Source organism: Bos grunniens, chromosome 1 (assembly GCF_055505025.1).
Source record: "Bos grunniens cultivar Pamir isolate PY7600 chromosome 1, Bosgru_T2T1.0, whole genome shotgun sequence".
NCBI classification, from domain to species: domain Eukaryota; kingdom Metazoa; phylum Chordata; class Mammalia; order Artiodactyla; family Bovidae; genus Bos; species Bos grunniens.
The window spans coordinates 84,359,322-84,378,633 of NC_141165.1; the positions used below are offsets into that span (position 1 = coordinate 84,359,322).

Below are 19,312 nucleotides of genomic sequence, written 5' to 3' on the forward strand. Positions count from 1 at the left end.
TGAATGGCGATGAGGGGGGGAAGTGTCAGGAAGGATTTAAGGAAGAGGTAGCATTTGATGTGGGCAAAAAAGGGGAACTGGGGGGATAATCCAAGCAGGGAATCATGTGATGAATGAAACTCTGGGCACATTATGATTAAGTCACAACAGTCACTGCATTTGCTATGTAGGCACTATGCGAAGTGTTTTATATACACTATCTTATTTGTTATTCACGGTAACTCTATGAGGTGGGTATTTTTAAAATATTTATTTATTTGGCTTCAGGGGACTTCCCAAGTGGCTCAGTGGTAAAGAATTTGCCTGCCAATGCAGGAGATGCAGGAGACATGGGTTTGATCCCTGCACGGGAAAGATCCCCTGGAAGAGGACATAGCAACCCACTCCAGTATGCTTACCTGGCAAACCCCATAGACAGAGGAGCCTGGAGGACTACAGTCCATGGGGTTGCAAAGAGTCAGACACTACTGAAGTGACTAAGCACACACACACACACACACACACACACACACACACTCACCGGGTGTTAGTTGCGGCACTCGAGATCTTTGAGCTTTTGTTGCAGCATGTGAACTATTAGTTTCGGAATGTGGAATCTAGTTTCCTGAGCAGGGATCAAACCCAGGCTCCCTACATTGGGAGCATGGGGTCTTAGACACTGAGCCACCAGCAAGCTCCTGAGGTAGGTATTTTTATTCCCATTTTACACATGAAGAAACTGGAGACTAGATGGTCACAAAATGGCAGGAATAATGACACCCCCATCTCCCAAGTCTTTGCTCTTATGGATTCCAGCATGGAAGGAATTAGCTGGCGTGCTGCGATTCACGGGGTCACAGAGTCGGACACGACTGAGCGACTGAACTGAACTGAGCATGATACAATGAGAGAAAGTATAGAATAAAGACAAATCATCAACATCTCGTTTATGGATTCTGAGGCGTTTTATTTAACAGAGATGGAGGGCACAGAGGCTTTCAGGAAGGGGAGGAACACGACTAGAAATGTGCTTCGAAACAGAGGACATATGTATTTGTAGAACTGGATCACTTTGTTGTACACCTGAAACAAACACAACATTGTTAAGCAACTACACTTCAATAAAAGCTAAAAAAGAAAAGAAATGTGCATCAAGGTCACTCCTGTGGCCAGCGGGAGGGTACACAGGAGACCAGTTAGGAGGCCACAACCAAGACCCAGTCTTGGAAGAAGAATGATGGCTTGCCCTCAGGCTCTGCTCCAGGACCAGTAGCCTCTGCATCACCTGCTGCTGCTGCTGCTAAGTCGCTTACGTCGTGTCCGACTCTGTGCGACCCCATAGACGGCAGCCCACCAGGCTCCCCCGTCCCTGGGATTCTCCAGGCAAGAACACTGGAGTGGGTTGCCATTTCCTTCTCCAGTGCATGAAAGTGAAAAGTGAAAGTGAAGTCACTCAGTCGTGTCCGACTCTTAGGGACCCCATGGACTGCAGCCTACTAGGCTCCTCCGTCCATGGGATTTTCCAGGCAAGAGTACTGGAGTGGGGTGCCATTGCCTTCTCTGCTGCATCACCTAGAGCTTGTCAACAATGCAGACTCTTGAGTCCCACCCAGACCTAAGGAATTTGAATTTACATGTTAACTTGATACCCAGGTCATTCTAATGCCCATGGAAATTTGACCACCACTGCCACAAAGAACTGGAGTTCTGCCTGAGGGTGGAGTGGGAGAGGGGGGGAATGCTCTGCCAAGAAAGATACACCATTTGGGGACAGCAGATCCCTCTGAGAATCAGAGGAAAGTCTAGGGTCCTTGTCCCAGGAAAAAGGGCCCATGGTGACCAACATCCACCTGCAACTTTAGGGCTTTCACAGAGCCCTGAAGAGCCTGAAGACCACTGGCTGGGTCTGTAAGGAATCCCCAAGTCTTAATTCATGAATAATTTAGTAGAGGAAAAGCAGCAAGGAGTTTATAATTTTAAAAAATATCCAAGTCTGAAGCCATGGGCTGCCATTCTAGAGACCTCTTCAGAGCCTGGACGAGGCTTCAGTCACGGTGACCAGGGCCAGGTCTGTTTCCATCCCACCCACCCACCCCTGCATTGTTCTCCAAATTCCCTGGTGACCTAAGCAGACACCCTGGAGCAGCCAACAAGGAGCAGCTTCCTCGAGCTGAACCAGGCCTGTTTGCCTGTCTGCCTGCTTTTCTTTAGTCCCAGAAAAGCCAAAATTAGCCTCACTTTTGTTTCTTTTCTCAGGAGCCTCTACATTGTATCTCAGGAAAGGATTATTGTGCTCTGGGGACCCTATCTTATCGTGGGGGAGGTGATGAGTGAAAGGAAAATGGTCTTTGACAAATTGGTTGAATTCGGGCAATCACATGACTTTCCAGTAATTGCCCACCACTGCTTCAGTGAGGCTATTGTTTCAGCTCCCAAATATTTAGCCAAGTAGGAGACTGGGGAGGGCTGGGGAGCCATCAGAGAGGTTTGAGAGCTTGATAATGTGGGGAAAGGACTTTTTTGGGGAGATCCTCTGGTATTTTGATGGAAATAGTGATACCCAGGAGGCTCTGGCCCCCTGACTTCTTTATCACTAACTGAGTTCTTTGGGGTTTAGGTGACACCTTGGGATCACTTACAGAATTTGGAGAGAGAGGGAAAGATTCCTTTGGAGGGGTGGAATCCAGAGGCCATGAGCATGTGAGCCTCATTTGATTGGGCAATCACTTACCTCACGGCTGGACAGGCTGCCTCCCTGATGCCTCTGGAGCAATTTTTCTTCTCACTATGAGCACTGCTCAGAAAAACAAAACCAGGCACAGTGAGCCAGGGGGCAAAAGTGACTCGAACTGTCAGAGCTAAAGTGTTCGCAGGAAAAATTCAAGGCACAACCAGGCATTTGCCCTTAGACAACTTTTCAAAAATTCCTGCATCTCCGGGGAGAGAGAGAGCTCCTGTTGACCTCAGCCAGGCTTGCTCAGCTTGACATCATGGGACATTTGGGAGATGAGGCCAGTGGCGGCAGCAGCACGTGAGAATGTCGTGTTATCGACGGGAACACTTTTCCCCTGGGCTCATGCGGTCATCTGTCTGATATGCTAGTGGGTGGAGGTGGGCAGAGGGGAAGGGTGTGTCCAGTCACCGGCGACAGAAAAGAGCCATGAGGTCATCGGAGTTCGAGGCTTTCCTCACTGACCGGTGGCAGCAATTGTCTTCCCAGCTTGCGTTCCCAGGGGTTCACCTCCGCTCCCACGGAGTGTTCTGATACTGGGATTCCTGCTTTGGACATATATTTTCTTTCATTGGAAAAATATGCCCTGATAGCCAGATAGGGGCTATATTATTTGGCAAGAGATTTGAGTTTTAACGCTGAGAAGTGCACAGATGACAACTCCTCCTGTCTCAGCCCTCCTGAGAAGCCCCCTTGCCTCACATAAGCCCCTGCTTAGGCACCACTGTGTGGGCAGCCTTTTACCCTCTTTGCCCACACCCTCCCCACAGATCCCTTCCTTGGCATCTCATGAGGATTTGAGACTCCTCCCCCTCTCCCACCCCCAGATCTCCTGAATTTTAAAACTTGAGGATCTGTGTGATGGGCAGGCCCTGGTGATTCTGCTGCACTGAGTTTGGGAATCATTCAGCCAGCTGATCTCGGGGACAGATTTAACTCTGGCATTCTTGGGTTGAAATGTTCTGTGGGATGGCAGGCTCCAGGGAGTAAGCCCCCAGCCTCCCACTGGCACAGGTGAGTTCTAATAATCATTAGGTCTCTGTCTTCTTACTTTAGTGATTCTTAACCCTGACAGCATATCAGAATCATGTGTGGAGTTTTAAAACAATTACATATGATTTCTAAGCAGAGGGTAGATGGGGGTGCGGGGGAGATTCTCCTCTCTTCTCTAAAAAGCAAAAAAAAAGGGCTTTAGAAACCCTGGCAGTGGTTTCACCAGAAGGTTATGTGTTCGCACCTGCTAATCTCTTCGGGAATCTCCCTAATGAGGACCAGTCATTTGGGGCCACGGAGGACAGACAGCCTTCTGAGCAAAGAGGGGCATGGGAACCCCATGACTTGCCCAAATGACTTCTTTTAAAACAGTAGCCTTCTTAGGGAAAGGGATGTGCTCAGATGCTTTAGGTTCCAAGATTGTCAAAGAAGCCTCGAACCCTCGGGTAGATCGTTGCAGGGAAGGAGGTAGGGCGATTCTGGCTCTGCCAGCTGGTGGGGTGGAATCAGGTCTGACTCAGCATTGTGGAGCCAGCTGGTGTCCTGGGAGGGGGCTGTGGAGGCGAACTGCTGTGTTGGGAGAGCACAGTTAGCGGGGTGGCAGGAGGCAGTGGTTCCTTCTCCAAGGGCTAGGGTTGGGCCTGAAAAGCTGCAGGGAACATCGCGGGCACCAGCTGAAGAGGCGGCAGGACCGGTGCCCAATAGTGACACCATGAGGCTGCTAGCTGTCACAGCACAAGTCGTGATATACGCAATATTCCTTTGGTTAGACCAGCACCGATCTAAGTGCCAAACCCTTATTCATTCCTGTAATAACAGCTCTGTGAGGAAGTTATTATCACCCTTTTGTAAAGAAAAGGAAATTGAGGCACGGAGGTTATATGAGAGTAGCCAGCAGGCTGTGAACCGGACAGTCTGGCTCCAGAGCCCACATCCTTAACTGCCAGACAGGCCTCGCTGCCTCCATAACATTAGCCACTGTTTTCTGAGTGCTTACTACATGCTATTATGTTCTCTGTGTTCACCACTATCTTATGAGGTAGGAGCTGGTTTTATTCCCATTTCAGAGAAGATTTTTTAGTGGACTGCTCATCATTATTCTCGCCCATTCTGGAAATGAAGGCCAGACTAATCCCACCTAATCTCACCATGGTTCCTCTGTTTTTTGGAACTTCTGAGTCTTTAGGATTCTTAGAAAACTGCAGTTAAGTGAAACTCTTGATTAGGGGATCCTAGGCCTGGAAAATCCATGGATAGCAGAGCCTGGTAAGCTGCTGTCCATGGGGTCGCCAAGAGTCGGACACAACTGAGCGACTTCACTTTCACTTTTTACTTCCACGCATTGGAGAAGGAAATGGCAACCCACTCCAGTGTTCTTGCCTGGAGAATCCCAGGGATGGGGGAGCCTGGTGGGCTGCCATCTCTGGGGTCACACAGAGTCGGACACGACTGAAGCGACTTAGCAGCAGCAGCAGCAGCCCCAGATTTACTGAATGAGAGTAGATGAAGGGTGGGGCCAGGAAATGTGAATTGAAAACAAAACCGAAAACAAACCACAGGTGATGCTGATGTGCAGTCAGGGCTGAGAATTACTGTCTTTATTTCACAGTAGTATTTTACACCCTCATTGACCCAGCAGCAGTGTTCCCAGGAACTGTTTCTAGTTTCCAAATCCTCCTGCTTAGAAGGAAGCTGCGGGTGGGGGCTGCCTAGAGGGAAGGAGCTGGCTAAAGACTGGGCGCAGAGAAGCCAAGCCCAGGGGACCCAAGGCTCACAACCACGTGCTCTGTGCTCATGCCCTCTGCTGTCCTTCTGTACTTGGAAACCAGTCTGTTAAAAGACAGTCTCAAATGTCTTATTCTTGGTGAACACTTCTCCTGTCCAGCTGGCCCTCCCGGCCTTGCTCCCACAAAGGCTTGCACCCTGGGAGCCCCAGCACAACCCTCCTTCTGTGTTCCCCCCGCACCAGGCAAGACATGCTGGCAGGACTGGGTAATTTTCACATGCTCCCTGGCCCAGCAGTGTGTCTGAGACATATTCCTCTCTCAGAAGCCTAGCTGACTGAGCAGAAGATAAAGGAGGAAGGGAAGGGTGATGACAGAGGGAGGGGGAAGCCAGAAAGGGCCAGGTGCTGAGCAAGGACGGAGGCTGGTCAGTGAAATTGTATTTAGTGCTGACCCCTTGAGCATTTGTGACCTCTGTTTGGACCCATGGAATATGCCAGTCCAGGCTGTCTCCTGGCCACCCAGGAACTGTGGGCAGAGGACCGAGAGAGCTGGGAAAAATTTTATGACTGCACCAAGAAGCATGACTTACTTGTGTGGATGCTTCTACTCTAGGAGGTAACTAGGGTAGATGTTAATAATCTAATTTTACATCTGAGGAAATGAAGGATCAGGAAACTAAAAAACAGGGATTTCCCCGAAGGTCCACTGGTTAGGATTTTGCACTTTCAATGTAGGGGACCAGAGTTCAATTCCTGGTTGGGGAACTGAGATCCTGCATGCCACATGGTGCAACAACAAAAAAAGGAAAAGAAAGTTAATATGTTCAAGGTCACATGACCAATAAGCAGAGGATGGGATAATCCAAATTCCTTGCTAGTCAAAAGTAGCTTAGATTCTTAAAGTTGGAAGAGCCCTGGAATATCATCTGATCCATCTCTAGTCAGTAATGCCCCTTCCCCAAAACATTTCAGAGAAGGGGTGATGGAGCTGCGTGGGATACCTTGAGTACCGGGAACTCCTGGCCTCCACTGCAGCTGGGACAGACCAAAGGCAAGTTCTTCCTTGCACCAGCTCAATCCTCTCCTCCTGAAGGTCAGCCACAGGCATGGCTCCCTTTCCACTCTGTCCACTCTGCTCTACTGCCCCTGAGACGCCAAGGCTGACATGGAGGCCCTCCTGTATGGCACTCTGACAGAGGGCCACCCATGCTCGCTCAGCGGGGACAGCGACTCAGCCGGAACAGTGTGGATGAGTCACGGCTTGCCTATGGGGATCTATTTCCCAGTTACGGTATATCAAAGGGGCAACATCCTCAGCCACTCTGCCCGTTCAGAAGTTAGAGCATCTCGAAGCATCTCCATCCTGCCTCCTCAGAAGTTTGAAAGGTTTTACTCATACAATCTCATAATAAAAATGTACTCTAGGGTGGGAGGGAGGCTCAGGAGCGAGGGGATATATGAATATGGCTGATTCACATTGTTGTACAGCAGAAACCAGCACAACACTGTAAAGTAATCATCTTCTAATTAAAGATAAAATTTTTTAAAATGTACTCAGGGTCTAAAAGACATCCAGGTGAGTCTGGCCTGAAGAGGAGGGAAAGCTACAAATCAAATTGCTTCATGCTTAGGGAGTCATGATAATGACTGACAGTTTGATGGCCTTTGGGAGTTGAAAAACCCTTTTATGGTTTGTTTTCGGGTTTTGCAACCTATCAGTAAGGCAGACGGGAGAAAAGGAAATATTTTTGTGTCTGTGTGTGCAAACAAGAATAAGAGAATCGTCCCCGAGCTGGTGAGTGGTGGAATCAGGACTTGCCCCCAGGCCTTCTGGGTCTGAGGTCACTGATTTCGCCCCGCCCCTTGTGCGGCAGGCCTGAGCAAGCCCTTGAGGGACCACCCAGGTGCTGAAAGCACCAGGCTCACACGTGCTGCCGCTCAGGCTCAGTGCCAGCCACTCCCACTGGGACTGGTGGCAGCACTTCTGAGTCTGGCGCTTTATTGCATACTATCTTATCTCAATAGGAAAAGGCAATTCAGGGGAAGAATTTCCTTGTCACTGTGCTCCCGGCTTTCCATTGTTCAGCTTTCTCAGCCTTGGTTCATCCCCTGGGTCTGACAATTACTCATATCCATGGAGGTGCCTTATCAGGGCTGTCTAAGATACAGGGCCTATTTTTCTCTCAGTACCAGATAAACTGGAATCTGTTCACCCTTTATGGCCTGATATCATCCCACAATCAGCCAGCTCAGAAGCCAGCTGCACAGGGAAGCTGCTTGAACAGCAGTCCCTAGTAATCCAGCAGTTTCCTTCACAAAGCCCTAGAATTTCAGGGTCCTCTACAGGCAAGCGTGATGGAGAACCACCTCTTGGTGAAGCTGACTGTACTTCTGCCCTCAAATTTTACTCTGAAAAACTTTCAACCTACAGAAAAGTTGCAAGAATGATACGATGCACATGCTTATACTATTCACCTGGATTCATCAGTTGACCCCATTTCATCACGTTTGTTTTAGTCTTCATATATAGCTGAACAATACATACTTTTTCTTGTCTGACCATTTCAAAGTGGCCAAATCATGCTGCTTCTCTCCTAAATAGCTGGCATGTCTATCTGAAGAATAGGGGGTTCTCCTACTCAACCATACTATTATCACTCTCAAGAAAATGAAATAATAATGTTAGCTAATATGCAGCACACGCTCCAATGTCCTTGATTTTGGTAATGTGAACGTCATATCCTGATTAAGGTGATATCCTCACATCACCCCCACAGTAATATGCAGATTTCATCATTGTACAGGAATCTATTTCCATTTGTAATTAATAAAGTAATTAGCAGGGTGTGATGAAATAAAATCTATCTTTTAAGACAGGACAAGAAAACTTAAACATAAAATCCTCTCTCTGCATCCAGTTGCAACTCCTCCCTCTCCTTAATGTCCAGTGAGTATCTGCAATACACATACACCAGAACTTCTCGGTGATGGGAGCGCCTATTAACTGTAACGTTCACTTTTACCCTTGTTTCCAACACTAGTCATGTAAATTCCTTGAAGATTAGCACTTTTCCCCAATTCTGTAGTGGGTCGTGCTGACTTTAAGCCCACTTTGCACACGTTTCCCTGGACTACATAACCTTGGTGAACTTTATGCAAAACATTAGTATGTCATTTTGATGTATTTACTGTTCTTTGTCTTGTCCTTTGTCTTAAGAATGACTTCTAACAGAAAGAATAGCTCTCAGAGCTTTCTGAGAATCTGTTTCCTGGGTTATAATCTTCAGTTTGGTTCAAATAAAATTCCCTTTTTTTCTTCTTAGGTTGATTGTTAACTGAATTTTCATACACAAGAGGTACTTTGTGACCCTGTGAATGTCTTCTCATGAGTTTTTAGCAATTATTGAGGTCCTTGCCTGTCAAATATTATTATGATGGATCACTTTGTTTTAATCCCCCCAAAAAATGCTCATTATGAAAAAGGTATAAAATACTGAAAAGTATAATGAAAATATAATTTCTACATCCACACAGAGAGCAAGATGAAAATACATGCACAATACATAGTTACTTATAAGCTTCCCCTCTTCTAATGTTTACATGAATGTTATTCGGGGGAGCATATAGGTATTCATAACTTTCTTCAGTTTATTTTGTATACTTATATGATAAACAATACTAATTTTAAAAGTTTATAATATTCTGCAACAACCTATGGGGAAAAAATCTGAAAAGGAATCTGAAAGTAAATCTGATTTACTTTGTTGTACAGCTGAAACTAACACAACATTGTAAATCAACTATACTCCAATAAAAAAATTTTTAAATGTTAATGAAGCACCAAAAAGTATTTAAAAGCATAACATTTACAAATATATCCATGACAGTTACTTCTGTATATTAACATATATATATATTTTGATATGCCTCTTTTCTTATTCATACTAAAGAAAGTGAAAGTGTTAGTCACTCAGTCGTGTCTGACTCTTTGCAACCCCATATACTGTGGCCCACCAGGCTCCTCTGTCCGTGGAATTCTCCAGGCAAGAATACTGGAGTGGGTTGCCATTCTCTTCTCCAGGGGATCTTCCCGACTCAGGGATCCAACCCACGTCTCCTGCATTGCAGGTAGATTCTTTACCATCTGAGCCACCAGGGGGCTCATACTACAGAACTCTCCAAAAAAAAAAAAATCTGTCCTTTTAGTCTTCCCACCTTGCTTTTAAACAACTAGGCTTTCATATTTTCTCAGGGGCTCTCTCCTGTCTGTTTTCCCTGGTTTGAGAATCACTGCTATCTGGTCTCCCTTTATTGTTCTTTAGTCTTGAGGGATGAGATCAGCAACGAGTTGGAACTACAGCAGCTGCTTGAGCCAAGGGGTTTCTCTTGGAACCAAAGGTTTATGCTGCAAACTTGAAAGGGAAGAGAATTTAGGGGGAAATACTTTTAAACTGGGGAATGTATTCAACTGCTTCTATAGTAAAGAAACCACTACTATAAGAATCCATATAATCCCCTTACTATAGAAAGTCTCATTGTCTTCTGCAGATTTTTCTTTCCATGTTGGAACTGGGAATTCAAGTTGTGAGAATGAGCAAGCCACTCAGGCACTGAACTAGATGATTTCAAGTAATTCAGATCTGTTCCTCTGTGATCTTCTAGGTCTAATACCCAAATAGCATTTGTTCATGAAAGTATAATGTTTAATCTTTCCAAACAAGTGGGGTTTTGAGGCTTTATCACTTTTGTGCCTGTTCTAAATACATTTATGAAAACATCTCACACAAATAGAAAGACTTTAAAAGTAATTTCCTTAGGGCAATGTTCTCAAAGGATCACTTGAGGAGCTTGTTAAAGATTCCCAGACCCTGGGACTTCCCTGGTGGTCCAGTGGTTCAGACTCTGCACTTCCATGCAGGGGGCTCCATGTCTGGTAGAACTAAGATCCTGCATACCTCAGTGCTGCAAACAAACAAACAAACAAAAACAAATGAACAAAAAGCAAACCCCCAAAGATTCCCAGGCCCTGTCCAGATCTAGGAAATCACTAGGGTGGAGCCTAAGAGCCTATTATTTGAACAGATATCACACACACCAGAGCTTTAAGAGCTTTAGGACATACATATTCCACAGTGCACTTGCTGGTCAGAAGGAAAGGCCTGTGGCATAGCTCTTCTCACACATGGTCAGGCTGTCCTTGGGAAAGACAGTGGCAGCTGCAGTGTAGAAGAGCCCTTTTCCGGTTGTGGGTTTAGAAAATCTCTGAGACTTGCACTGGTGATGCTCCAAGCACTAGGACACCTGCAGGAGAGATCAAAGGATGAAGGTCAAGGTCAAGTCCAGAGCAGAGGCGGGACTAGCTAGGCTGTTCTGAGGGCAGGTGCGACCTGTCGTGGGCAGGACTTAGAAGCTGGAAGCTAGATCAGGAAAAAGCAAGAGGAAAGGGCCCTGGCACGAAGGATTCCACAGCAACAAGCAGGATGTAAAGAGTTTCGACAAACAGTTCTCAACACACCGTGGTGTCTCATTAGCTTGTACTTAATGGAAGTTGGAGAGAATCTAGCCAAGAAAAACAAAACAAAAACAGTATAATCTTGGAAACTTACGGCGGGAAAGCACGTCTGAAATCAAACCGAAAGGAGAAAACTGCTAGAACAAAGCAGTCTTTAAAAAAAAAAAAAAAAGAGTGGGTGGGTGGACCATTATGGGTACAAGGGAGGAGCAGGGCGCTGATGTTTTCCTTTACAAGCTTTTTGTTACAGTCTGATTCTCTTTTTAAAAACCGTGTACCTGCGATATTAAAAACAAAAAACGTATTTTAAATATATTTAAAAACAGAGTCTGCTCTGCAGTACATCCTAAAGGATGCTGAAGGATCTCAAATACTTTGAGAAGGGTAATCTCGAGATTATCCCCTTAGAAAACAAGCGGTGTGAAATGCACCCCAAGAGCCGTCCTCTGCAGTGCCCCCGAGGCCCGGGCGCGGTGGCGGTGAGGTAGGAACGCGCACACAGCGGGGACTGAGGGGCTGGCACATGCAGAATTCACGACTCGCGTGAGGCGGTGGCTGCACAGTGCGCACGCGCCGAGCCACACAGGCCCTCTCTTCCCGGAAGTCGGCGGGCGGTGGTTTGAATAGATCGCAGGCTGCTGGGGTTTGGCAGAATCACAGAGGGAAAGGTAGCAAGTAGCAGCTGGGATTCACTTCTCATGGTGCCACTAGGGGCCTCCCTCCCCGTCACAACTTGTGGAGGCCACTTACTGCCCCACTAAGGCAGTGTGGAGGGTGAGAAGGGGGCGAGCGCCCCTAACCCAGGATAGGGACTTAGCCCTGCTGCAATCACATAAGAAAAGCTTTTCTTTTTCTAAATGATTGATACAGAGTTCGTTTTCTGTCACTGTGGAAAATATTATTCATATCTCATATTTAAGACTTTTCAGTATTGGAAGGAAACTGCAGACATTTTTAATGTCATATGCTGTGATCTCTTGTTACAGCAAAACTTGGACTCTTCATAAAAGGGGGATTTTATCTTAAACGGATAGTAAAATTCAAACAGAGAGAAGTGCATATTATATAATGAAACCTGTTTTTAAAGTGTATCTAAAATTTCTCTTGATAATGCCTCTTTCTTGAGAGTTTATGAACATGTCAGTCTTCCGTAGGAAAGAATTCACTGGCATGTTCATAAAAGGGAAAAAGGGACAGAGATTTGCCCTTTCATTTTACAGATGAGGAAATTGTAAGGAGAAAGGGACATGACTTGACAAGTCTCTCACTGAAGCAGACCTAGGAACTGGAGCCCAGCCATGCTTCTTGCTCTCCTGGCTCTGGGGGAGCCATACCCCACTGTAACAATCACATGTGAGTGCATCGGGTGTTTGTTCATACGTCTCTTCACCATACTCAAGTACTGGGGGAGATAAGGGGGTTGGTTCTTCAGGGTCTAGACAGATTTTAAGAAAATTTTACTGATACAGTTCTCCCTAAATCACAGATTTCTTTCTTTGGGAGATTAAAATGGGTGAATTTTTTTTTTTTTTTTTTTTTGAGTAGCTTAAGCAGGGGCCGGATGACCACTTAATCACTTATTGGAGTTGTCAGGCTCTTCACTCCTCTGAAGTTTCTTCCATCTGACAGTGTGATTCTTTGGTTACCAGCTGGCTTTCCGGACATATGTGGCCAGGAATTAAAGGGAGGAAGGAAACTAATCCTTCTTCAATGTCTACTTTGAGTCATCTAGTGTTAGTATTGGAGAAGGCAATGGCACCCCACTCCAGTACTCTTGCCTGGAAAATACCATGGACAGAGGAGCCTGGTAGGCTGCAGTCCATGGGGTCGCTAAGAGTCGGACACGACTGAGCGACTTCACTTTCACTTTTCACTTTCATGCATTGGAGAAGGAAATGGCAACCCACTCCAGTGTTCTTGCCTGGAGAATCCCAGGGACAGGGGAGCCTGGTGGGCTGCCGTCTATGGGGTCGCACAGAGTCGGACACGACTGAAGTGACTTAGTAGTAGTAGTGTTAGTAGTGTTATGCATTCCATATATATTACTTACTCTTCACAACATGCTTTCTAGATAGCTATTATTCTCAGCCTACCCCAAGAGTTCACCACGTTTAAGTAACAAGCTCCAAGCCATGCAGATAATAGGCAGCACAACTACTATTACACCATCTCTTATGATCAGATGAATGGGCAGGAGAGGAGGATTACACAATTGGTTCCCAGCTTCTCCCTAGTGTAGGCAACCTCTTTGCACTGCTATTTGAGTCTTCAGGGCAATTAACTCCCATTATCATCCTGGTCTGACTGACAGTTAGGGATGGAGTTGCAACAGAGGCCCAGGGCAAGAATCCTCTTACTAGGAGGAAGGCATTTTGGCTGGCACTTCTTCACAAAGGCTCCAGAGTTACAGAGCTTTGAATAACAGGTTCTTATTAAACAATGAGGCCAAACTTTGCTTCCAAAATTCTCAGTTTAAATGTTCACTCTGGATGAAGAGACTTGGGAGTCTGTTTTGAGATAAGCTCGGACAATGATAATAAGAAATGGTTTGTGAAGGAAGAGGCTGGGACAATGGGATCTAAAGAGATGGTCAACATCTACAGCTCAAGCAATTTGTGCTGGTCAAAGCCAGCAAGATCACTTGATGTTATTGAATGAATGGACATTCCCATCAGGATCCAACCAACTTCTGGGAGCATAAGCCAGTCTTCCCTTGGAGGGAGGGGACATACTGAAGGCAAACTCCAAGGATGTCATCCTATTCCCATGCCTTTTACCTTTCCAAGAATAAACACTTTTTCTTCCCTGCTGTCACCAATCAGATTAAACACACTCCCCAAGTTGGTACTGTATCCATGACTGTACATTTCTGCTTCCTGAAAAGTTGTGGCTGTAGGGATGGAAAACTGACCAATCAGCTGTGGTTGATCTGAGGCATGCCAGTCAGCTTCCTACTCTTATCTTCCTGTAGCTACCAGTCAGCTATAGAATTAAGTACCAACTCCCAGTTCCTCTCCAGCCTCTTCACCCTTTCTCTATTTCCATTCTGGCTACATCAGAGTCTTCTTTCCTTGGCTAGATTCCCCCCTTCCCTGCTTCCAATTCTCTGTGTGGTTTCATCTTCTGGAATGTTCTCCTAACCCCTACCCCTGCCCCCAACTCAAAAGTTTCATCTTCCATCAAAGTACAGCTTCAGTGATTAAGATCACAAAGCAAAACCAACTTAGCAAACCCCGTTACCAGACAACCAGGGTCCAAAGCAACTGGATAAATAGGGTGGCTTTAGGTTCACTTCTAGTTCACATGTCACACAGGGAATTGATTAGAATCTATGCAGAGACCTGTGAAACCGAACTGCTTCCCAGAGGCACCCCCTCTTTCATGCTGGTGGGACTTGCACTACCCCTTAGGAGCCACTGGGCAGCTGCAGCTGAATCACACAGGCTGCCAGGGGCCAGCCAAGAGCAGAGCTGTGTTTCTTGGCATTTCTCCCAGATCCCCTCGTGGCTGACTTTGGAGGCTGTGCTGGGATTCAGATGTATCCCTGAGCTCCATGGTGAAATACTGTAGTTCTCTCAATCAGGATTTATTCATTCCAGTGTTTCTCCCACCTTAGCTCCAAAATAAACCTGCAAGGGGATCTCGGTGCTTGAATTTAACACCTCCGGCCATGCCTCTTACCCTTTGCGTGCTTTCAGCTACCCTCTAAAGCAGACAGTCCCCTTCACCTGCAGACCCTGCTCCAGAACACACTTTGCCAGATTGGAGCAAGTCCTCGTACCTAGAGCAATTTGCTCTGCTTGCCTTTGCAATACCAGTGATCTTGTAAACACTTGGTTCATCAAACAGTCCTCTCTCAACTTTCAGCAGAAAACTCTAGTGGGTTACTGGAAGGCAGTAGTCAGGTCCCATCAGAACTTGTCATTGTGTCCTAGACACCCAGAATGTGGGCCCACCGCTCGCTAGGCTTAGCCAGGTCTTGCAGAATGGGACTTTGCTGAGATCCAAATATATTAGCTGCTTGTTAGATGAACTCATTCACAGCAGATATTCAGAGTATGGTTGACTCCAAAGGGAAAAGGAAAAGAGGGCCCAAAGTCCTTTAGATTATATGTCAAAGCACGAGTGGTTTTTGACAAACTGCCGATCTTTAGAACAAACTTTGGGCATGTTCAAGTCTGTCCACTGGGCCCAAAGTCTTAGCTCCATTCTGAGCGGTAGTGGAGACCAGCCAAGTTCCATGACAGCTCCTGGTTCCTCACTTTCATGGGCAGCCTCGGTAGAAGCTTAATTCCTACTACGGCTGTCCCTGAAGGTTATCCCTGCTCAGTTCCTGACAAATGTTTGACCCTGGGCTCTGAGCTGCTGAGTTGGCTCCAGAAAGTGTTACTCATCGGAGGGCAAGTCCACTGGCTTCACAGACCATCTGTGTGCCTGTGATCTGAGTGTCTCCATGACGTCTTTGTTCCCTCCAAGGTTTACATCTTCAGGATCCCACTGTGGAAAAAAGACACAAGAGGTACCTTGGTGGACTAGACCCGTCCTATCTCTTACAGTTCCCCCAACAACAGCTCCAGTCCTGATTCTCAAGGCCCAGGCACAGACAAGAACAAACAGATAAGGACAGGGGAACCAGGCCTGTGATTCTAGGACCTAATAGGGCAAGTGTAACTCTAAATCAAGGAATTAACGGACAGCTACCCTGAATAGATCAGTCCTACTTCCCCTCCTGTTCTCTGTTCCCCCTGCCTTCACCAAGTCCTTCTCTAGTGAGCCTGAGGCACGTTCCCTTTATCCTGAGAATTTCCATCTCTATGCCAGACTCAATCCTAGAAAAGACCAGGAAAACTCAACCTATTCCTTATGGCCTGGGTAAGACTCTCCTCCTCCAAGAAGCCTACCCTGACACCCACTGAGCTCTTACCGTCTTCTCTGTACTGCTTGTATCACTGGTTTGCGGCTGATCATGGGAGGTCCTGCCCTTTGCCTGAGTGTCTACCTTGTCCTCAGGTAGATAACAGAGCCCCTTAAGAGTAGGGCACCCCCCGCTCCCCATATGGTGCTTCTTCTGAACTTGAGGTCAGCTAACTCATCAAAAACAAACACTTAAAACCTAATCCAGAGTGGTGGTCACTGCCAGTGACTATTTCATCACTGACTCAGACAAGTATGGGAAACTGAAATTTGCAGGAGTAGGAATAAAAGGTTAAAAAAAAACAGGTGAGCACACAAGTACTGATGAAGCGGCATACAGTCTTCCTATTGTTCTAATAGTTTGGATAAGAGAGAGAGCTCTGTGTGTGGGCCAAAAGCAAGGGAATCCTTACTGATTCCAGCCACAGAGGTATGTGGGGTTCTGCTGTGGGTCTTCATTTCTCCATGTGTGAACTGGGAGTCTGAATCAGGAACTAGATAATATGAGCTCCCATTTCTGAGTTTCTATGACTGGTGATTCTGAGTCACAAGGCTGCATTTGAAGGTATCAAAAGACCCAGGAAGCAACAAGCAAAGGCCATGTAGGATGTGTCAGCCCAGGCCAGACAGTCTATTTGGGCAAGAAAATAGAGCCAGGCGTAGATGTGCACTCAAGAAAAATGCTCCTCCAGCTGCTCAAACACGAACCAAACAATCCAGTCCTTAGAAGGTCAGGACAAGGTCCTCAAGGCTCCCTGAGTCACTTGACAGACAAATGCCTGCAGCCTGCCAGTTATAAAACACAAATTGTAGCTCTGAACAGAGTCCAATTTAATTCGTGATTTACTGGTAATAACTGAACTGATTCTACTACTTGGTCATGAGAAACTGCATCACGTTAAAATGACCACCTCATCTCCCAGTCACTCTGCTGGTGAGGGCCCAAGCTGATCTGCTTGGTGCAGCTCAGTCCCTCGTCTGGGTCTGAGGCTGTGTCAGGCCCTTGCGGTGCTGGTTTCTCATCTGTGTTTGCAGACTTGGAGGGATACCTCTAACCAAATCCCTTCCAGACGTTATCAGAGATGCCAAGTAAAAGAGCTCCCTGGCCCCTCAGCCTCCAAGACCCAGTTGCCTAGCAGTGGAAGCAGGGGCCTGGTCCATTCTCTGAGAATGGACAGTGTGTTTATGGGTGAATTCTATTTTCAAGCGGAGACCCACGTGCTGGATCTGGTTTTGGACCAGCCTCACCAGGAGGGCCTAGGGTGCTTACCAAAAAGGCTCCCTTGACCCCATCTGTAGTTTGGGATCTAAGGCTTAGCATTTGAACAAACTCCTAGGGTGATTCTTAGCCACCCTGATGTATCAGAACCGCTGCTCCAGCTCCTAAAATGTCTTCTTAAGAGTCATCCTTGCTATTCCTGAGCAGTTCGGCTGCCAGGAAACAGAAACTCTGATGAGGTGCACTCTTTAAACTGGGTTAAAACCTTCAAAAACATTTTAAATCTCTTCCTTCTGAATTCCCAGAATAATGTGTTTTTAAATGTCATTTTAAGTAATAAAAACATAGCTGGAATCCAGGCATTCAGAGAATTTGAGCAAAAGATAATCTACTCTCTGATCATAAAAACAAAAAAAAATCCTGGGAGGTGACAGGCACAGGTGGCTGTCATGAATCATGTGCTCATTTGTCACTTGGAGGCGAGGATGGCAGGGAGACAGGAGCCAGCTGCCCAAGGTCTCCAAGCGACAACAGGGGGGAATGTTGATCCATGCTCTCACAGTCACTCCCCGCACCATTGCCATTAGGGAGCTGCTGGGCCTCCTCCTGTTCAGAGACTTTTGTTCCAAGCACATTTCTTCCTTGGGTCATGTATCTTCTCTGAGTCCCCATTAGATGGTTCAGACAAAGCAGAAAGAACTCTGAATTGAAAAAGCCTGGAAAGAACCTCAACTTTCAGACTCTTCTCTTATTTTCAGATTTTTTTCCCCTAGAGGAATTTGGCATGGGCCCAGCCATCTCAGAGGGGCTCACAAAAACAGGAACTGAAATCAAGCCACAGGAAGTCCCTTCTGGAATAAAGAGAGAGCACAATTGTCCATACCTGCTCCGAGATTAGGGCTTCCCAATACTTCTGCTGCAGAATAAAAAGAGATAAAGAAAAAAAGTGTTGAATAGAGTTTGCCACCATCACTGAGCAGAGCAGAGATCAGCGCCAGCCCGTCAGCTCCTTGAGCCAGAAGCCTGGCCCTCCACTGGGCTGGAGGCAAAGGAACAGCTGACTTCAGCAAGCAAGAAGGCAGCAGCTACTAGCGGCTCCAATTTAGTTAAATGGTCACTAGGATAATTGTGATAATTATGAAGGGCTTGAAAAAGATTATTATCAATACAGATTTTTAAATTACTATTATTAGGACTTATATTATTAGACATAACAATGAATATTCCATTTATTAACCACATGGCTGAGATGAGTCAACTTGAAACCATAAAACTAAAAAAGAGAGATGCAAATAAAATCTTCACTTCAAAACTACGAGGTATTTGCTTCCACCCAAGATTCATTTTTAATCAGCCTTTACTGTACAGTTGGTTCCACCCCAAGCCTCAAATATATCTGATTCAGGTTCTTAAAGGGTAATGTTGCCATCTGCTCTCATTCCTCCGGCATCTCCTGCAGTGCCTGGGACATGTGTGTTTGTGTGTGTGTAGCTGTGTTATCTGAATTAAGATTATAAAAACTTTACTGAACCCCTCTATTTGTCTGCTGATAACTGCTAGCTCAGAGACGGGGCTCAGTTATGTGTGTGGGGGGGGGGAGGGGGGGAGTTCCACTCTGGGCCAGAGGTGGAGGAAGGGGCGGAGCAGGCAGAGAGGTGTCCCAGGCTGTGCTGGCAGAGCTCTGCCCCAAGCTCACACCCAGGGCACCTGGTAGGCCCGGGGCAAAGGGCAGAGACCCCACCTTGACTCTGAGGAGGGCAGGGAAGGGGCACCAAAGCTGGGTTCTTGGTCAGTGCCCCCACACAAGCTTCCTACCCCTCACTGGGCAGGATGTGGTGGCCCCAGCAGGAGAGAGGGCAGAATATGGGGGTGGGTGAGGCAAAAAGAAGCCTGACCGTCTTTTCCCCAGGTCCTCCCTCTTCCCCCGCCTTCCCATCCTCCCCCTTGAAGTCCTTCCCCCTTTTTGCAGGAGGACAGAATGTACTTCAAAAACTTGAGTCACCACTGACTTCAGCTGTACCACGCCTTTTTCTTTTGAACAACTCTTTAATTATAAGATTTTCAATCATACACAAAAGTAAAATAATAACACCCATGGACACACCCTCCTTCATTTGTTCTAGCTCCCCCAAGCTTTCATTTGCTGAAGTATTTTAAAGTAAATAATGTCATCTGTAAATACTTCAGTATGTATCTTATAGATAAGGACTTTAAAAAAATCCTAAGCACAATGCCATT

At 46.4% G+C, this 19,312-nt stretch overlaps 1 protein-coding gene and 1 long non-coding RNA gene across 20 annotated transcripts in view; both read right to left on the reverse strand.

Moving 5' to 3' along the window:
- Positions 1-925: 925 nt before the first annotated feature.
- LOC147379785 (uncharacterized) lies at positions 926-2,847 on the reverse strand. Its single transcript, XR_015134258.1, has 2 exons — positions 2,711-2,847; positions 926-1,062 (listed from the first exon to the last, which is right to left on the reverse strand). It is a non-coding gene; the product is annotated as an uncharacterized LOC147379785 (long non-coding RNA).
- Positions 2,848-8,915: 6,068 nt separating this feature from the next.
- Positions 8,916-19,312, reverse strand: part of TMEM44 (transmembrane protein 44) — a 49,362-nt gene continuing 38,965 nt past the window's right edge. For 7 of the 19 annotated variants that reach the window (XR_015134241.1, XR_015134242.1, XM_086320359.1 and 4 more), the window contains 2 exons: positions 17,958-17,990; positions 14,512-15,438 (listed from right to left, as the gene is read on the reverse strand). Coding sequence is in view for 9 of the 19 variants with exons in the window: in XM_086320359.1 (XP_086176485.1) it covers positions 15,328-15,438; positions 17,958-17,990 (144 nt within the window). In the remaining 10 variants the exon portion in view is untranslated. Of the gene's footprint in view, positions 10,392-10,530; positions 10,731-14,511; positions 15,439-17,957; positions 17,991-19,312 lie in introns of those variants that run through there. The other 12 variants (XM_086320403.1, XM_086320375.1, XM_086320439.1 and 9 more) reach the window with 9 other exon arrangements.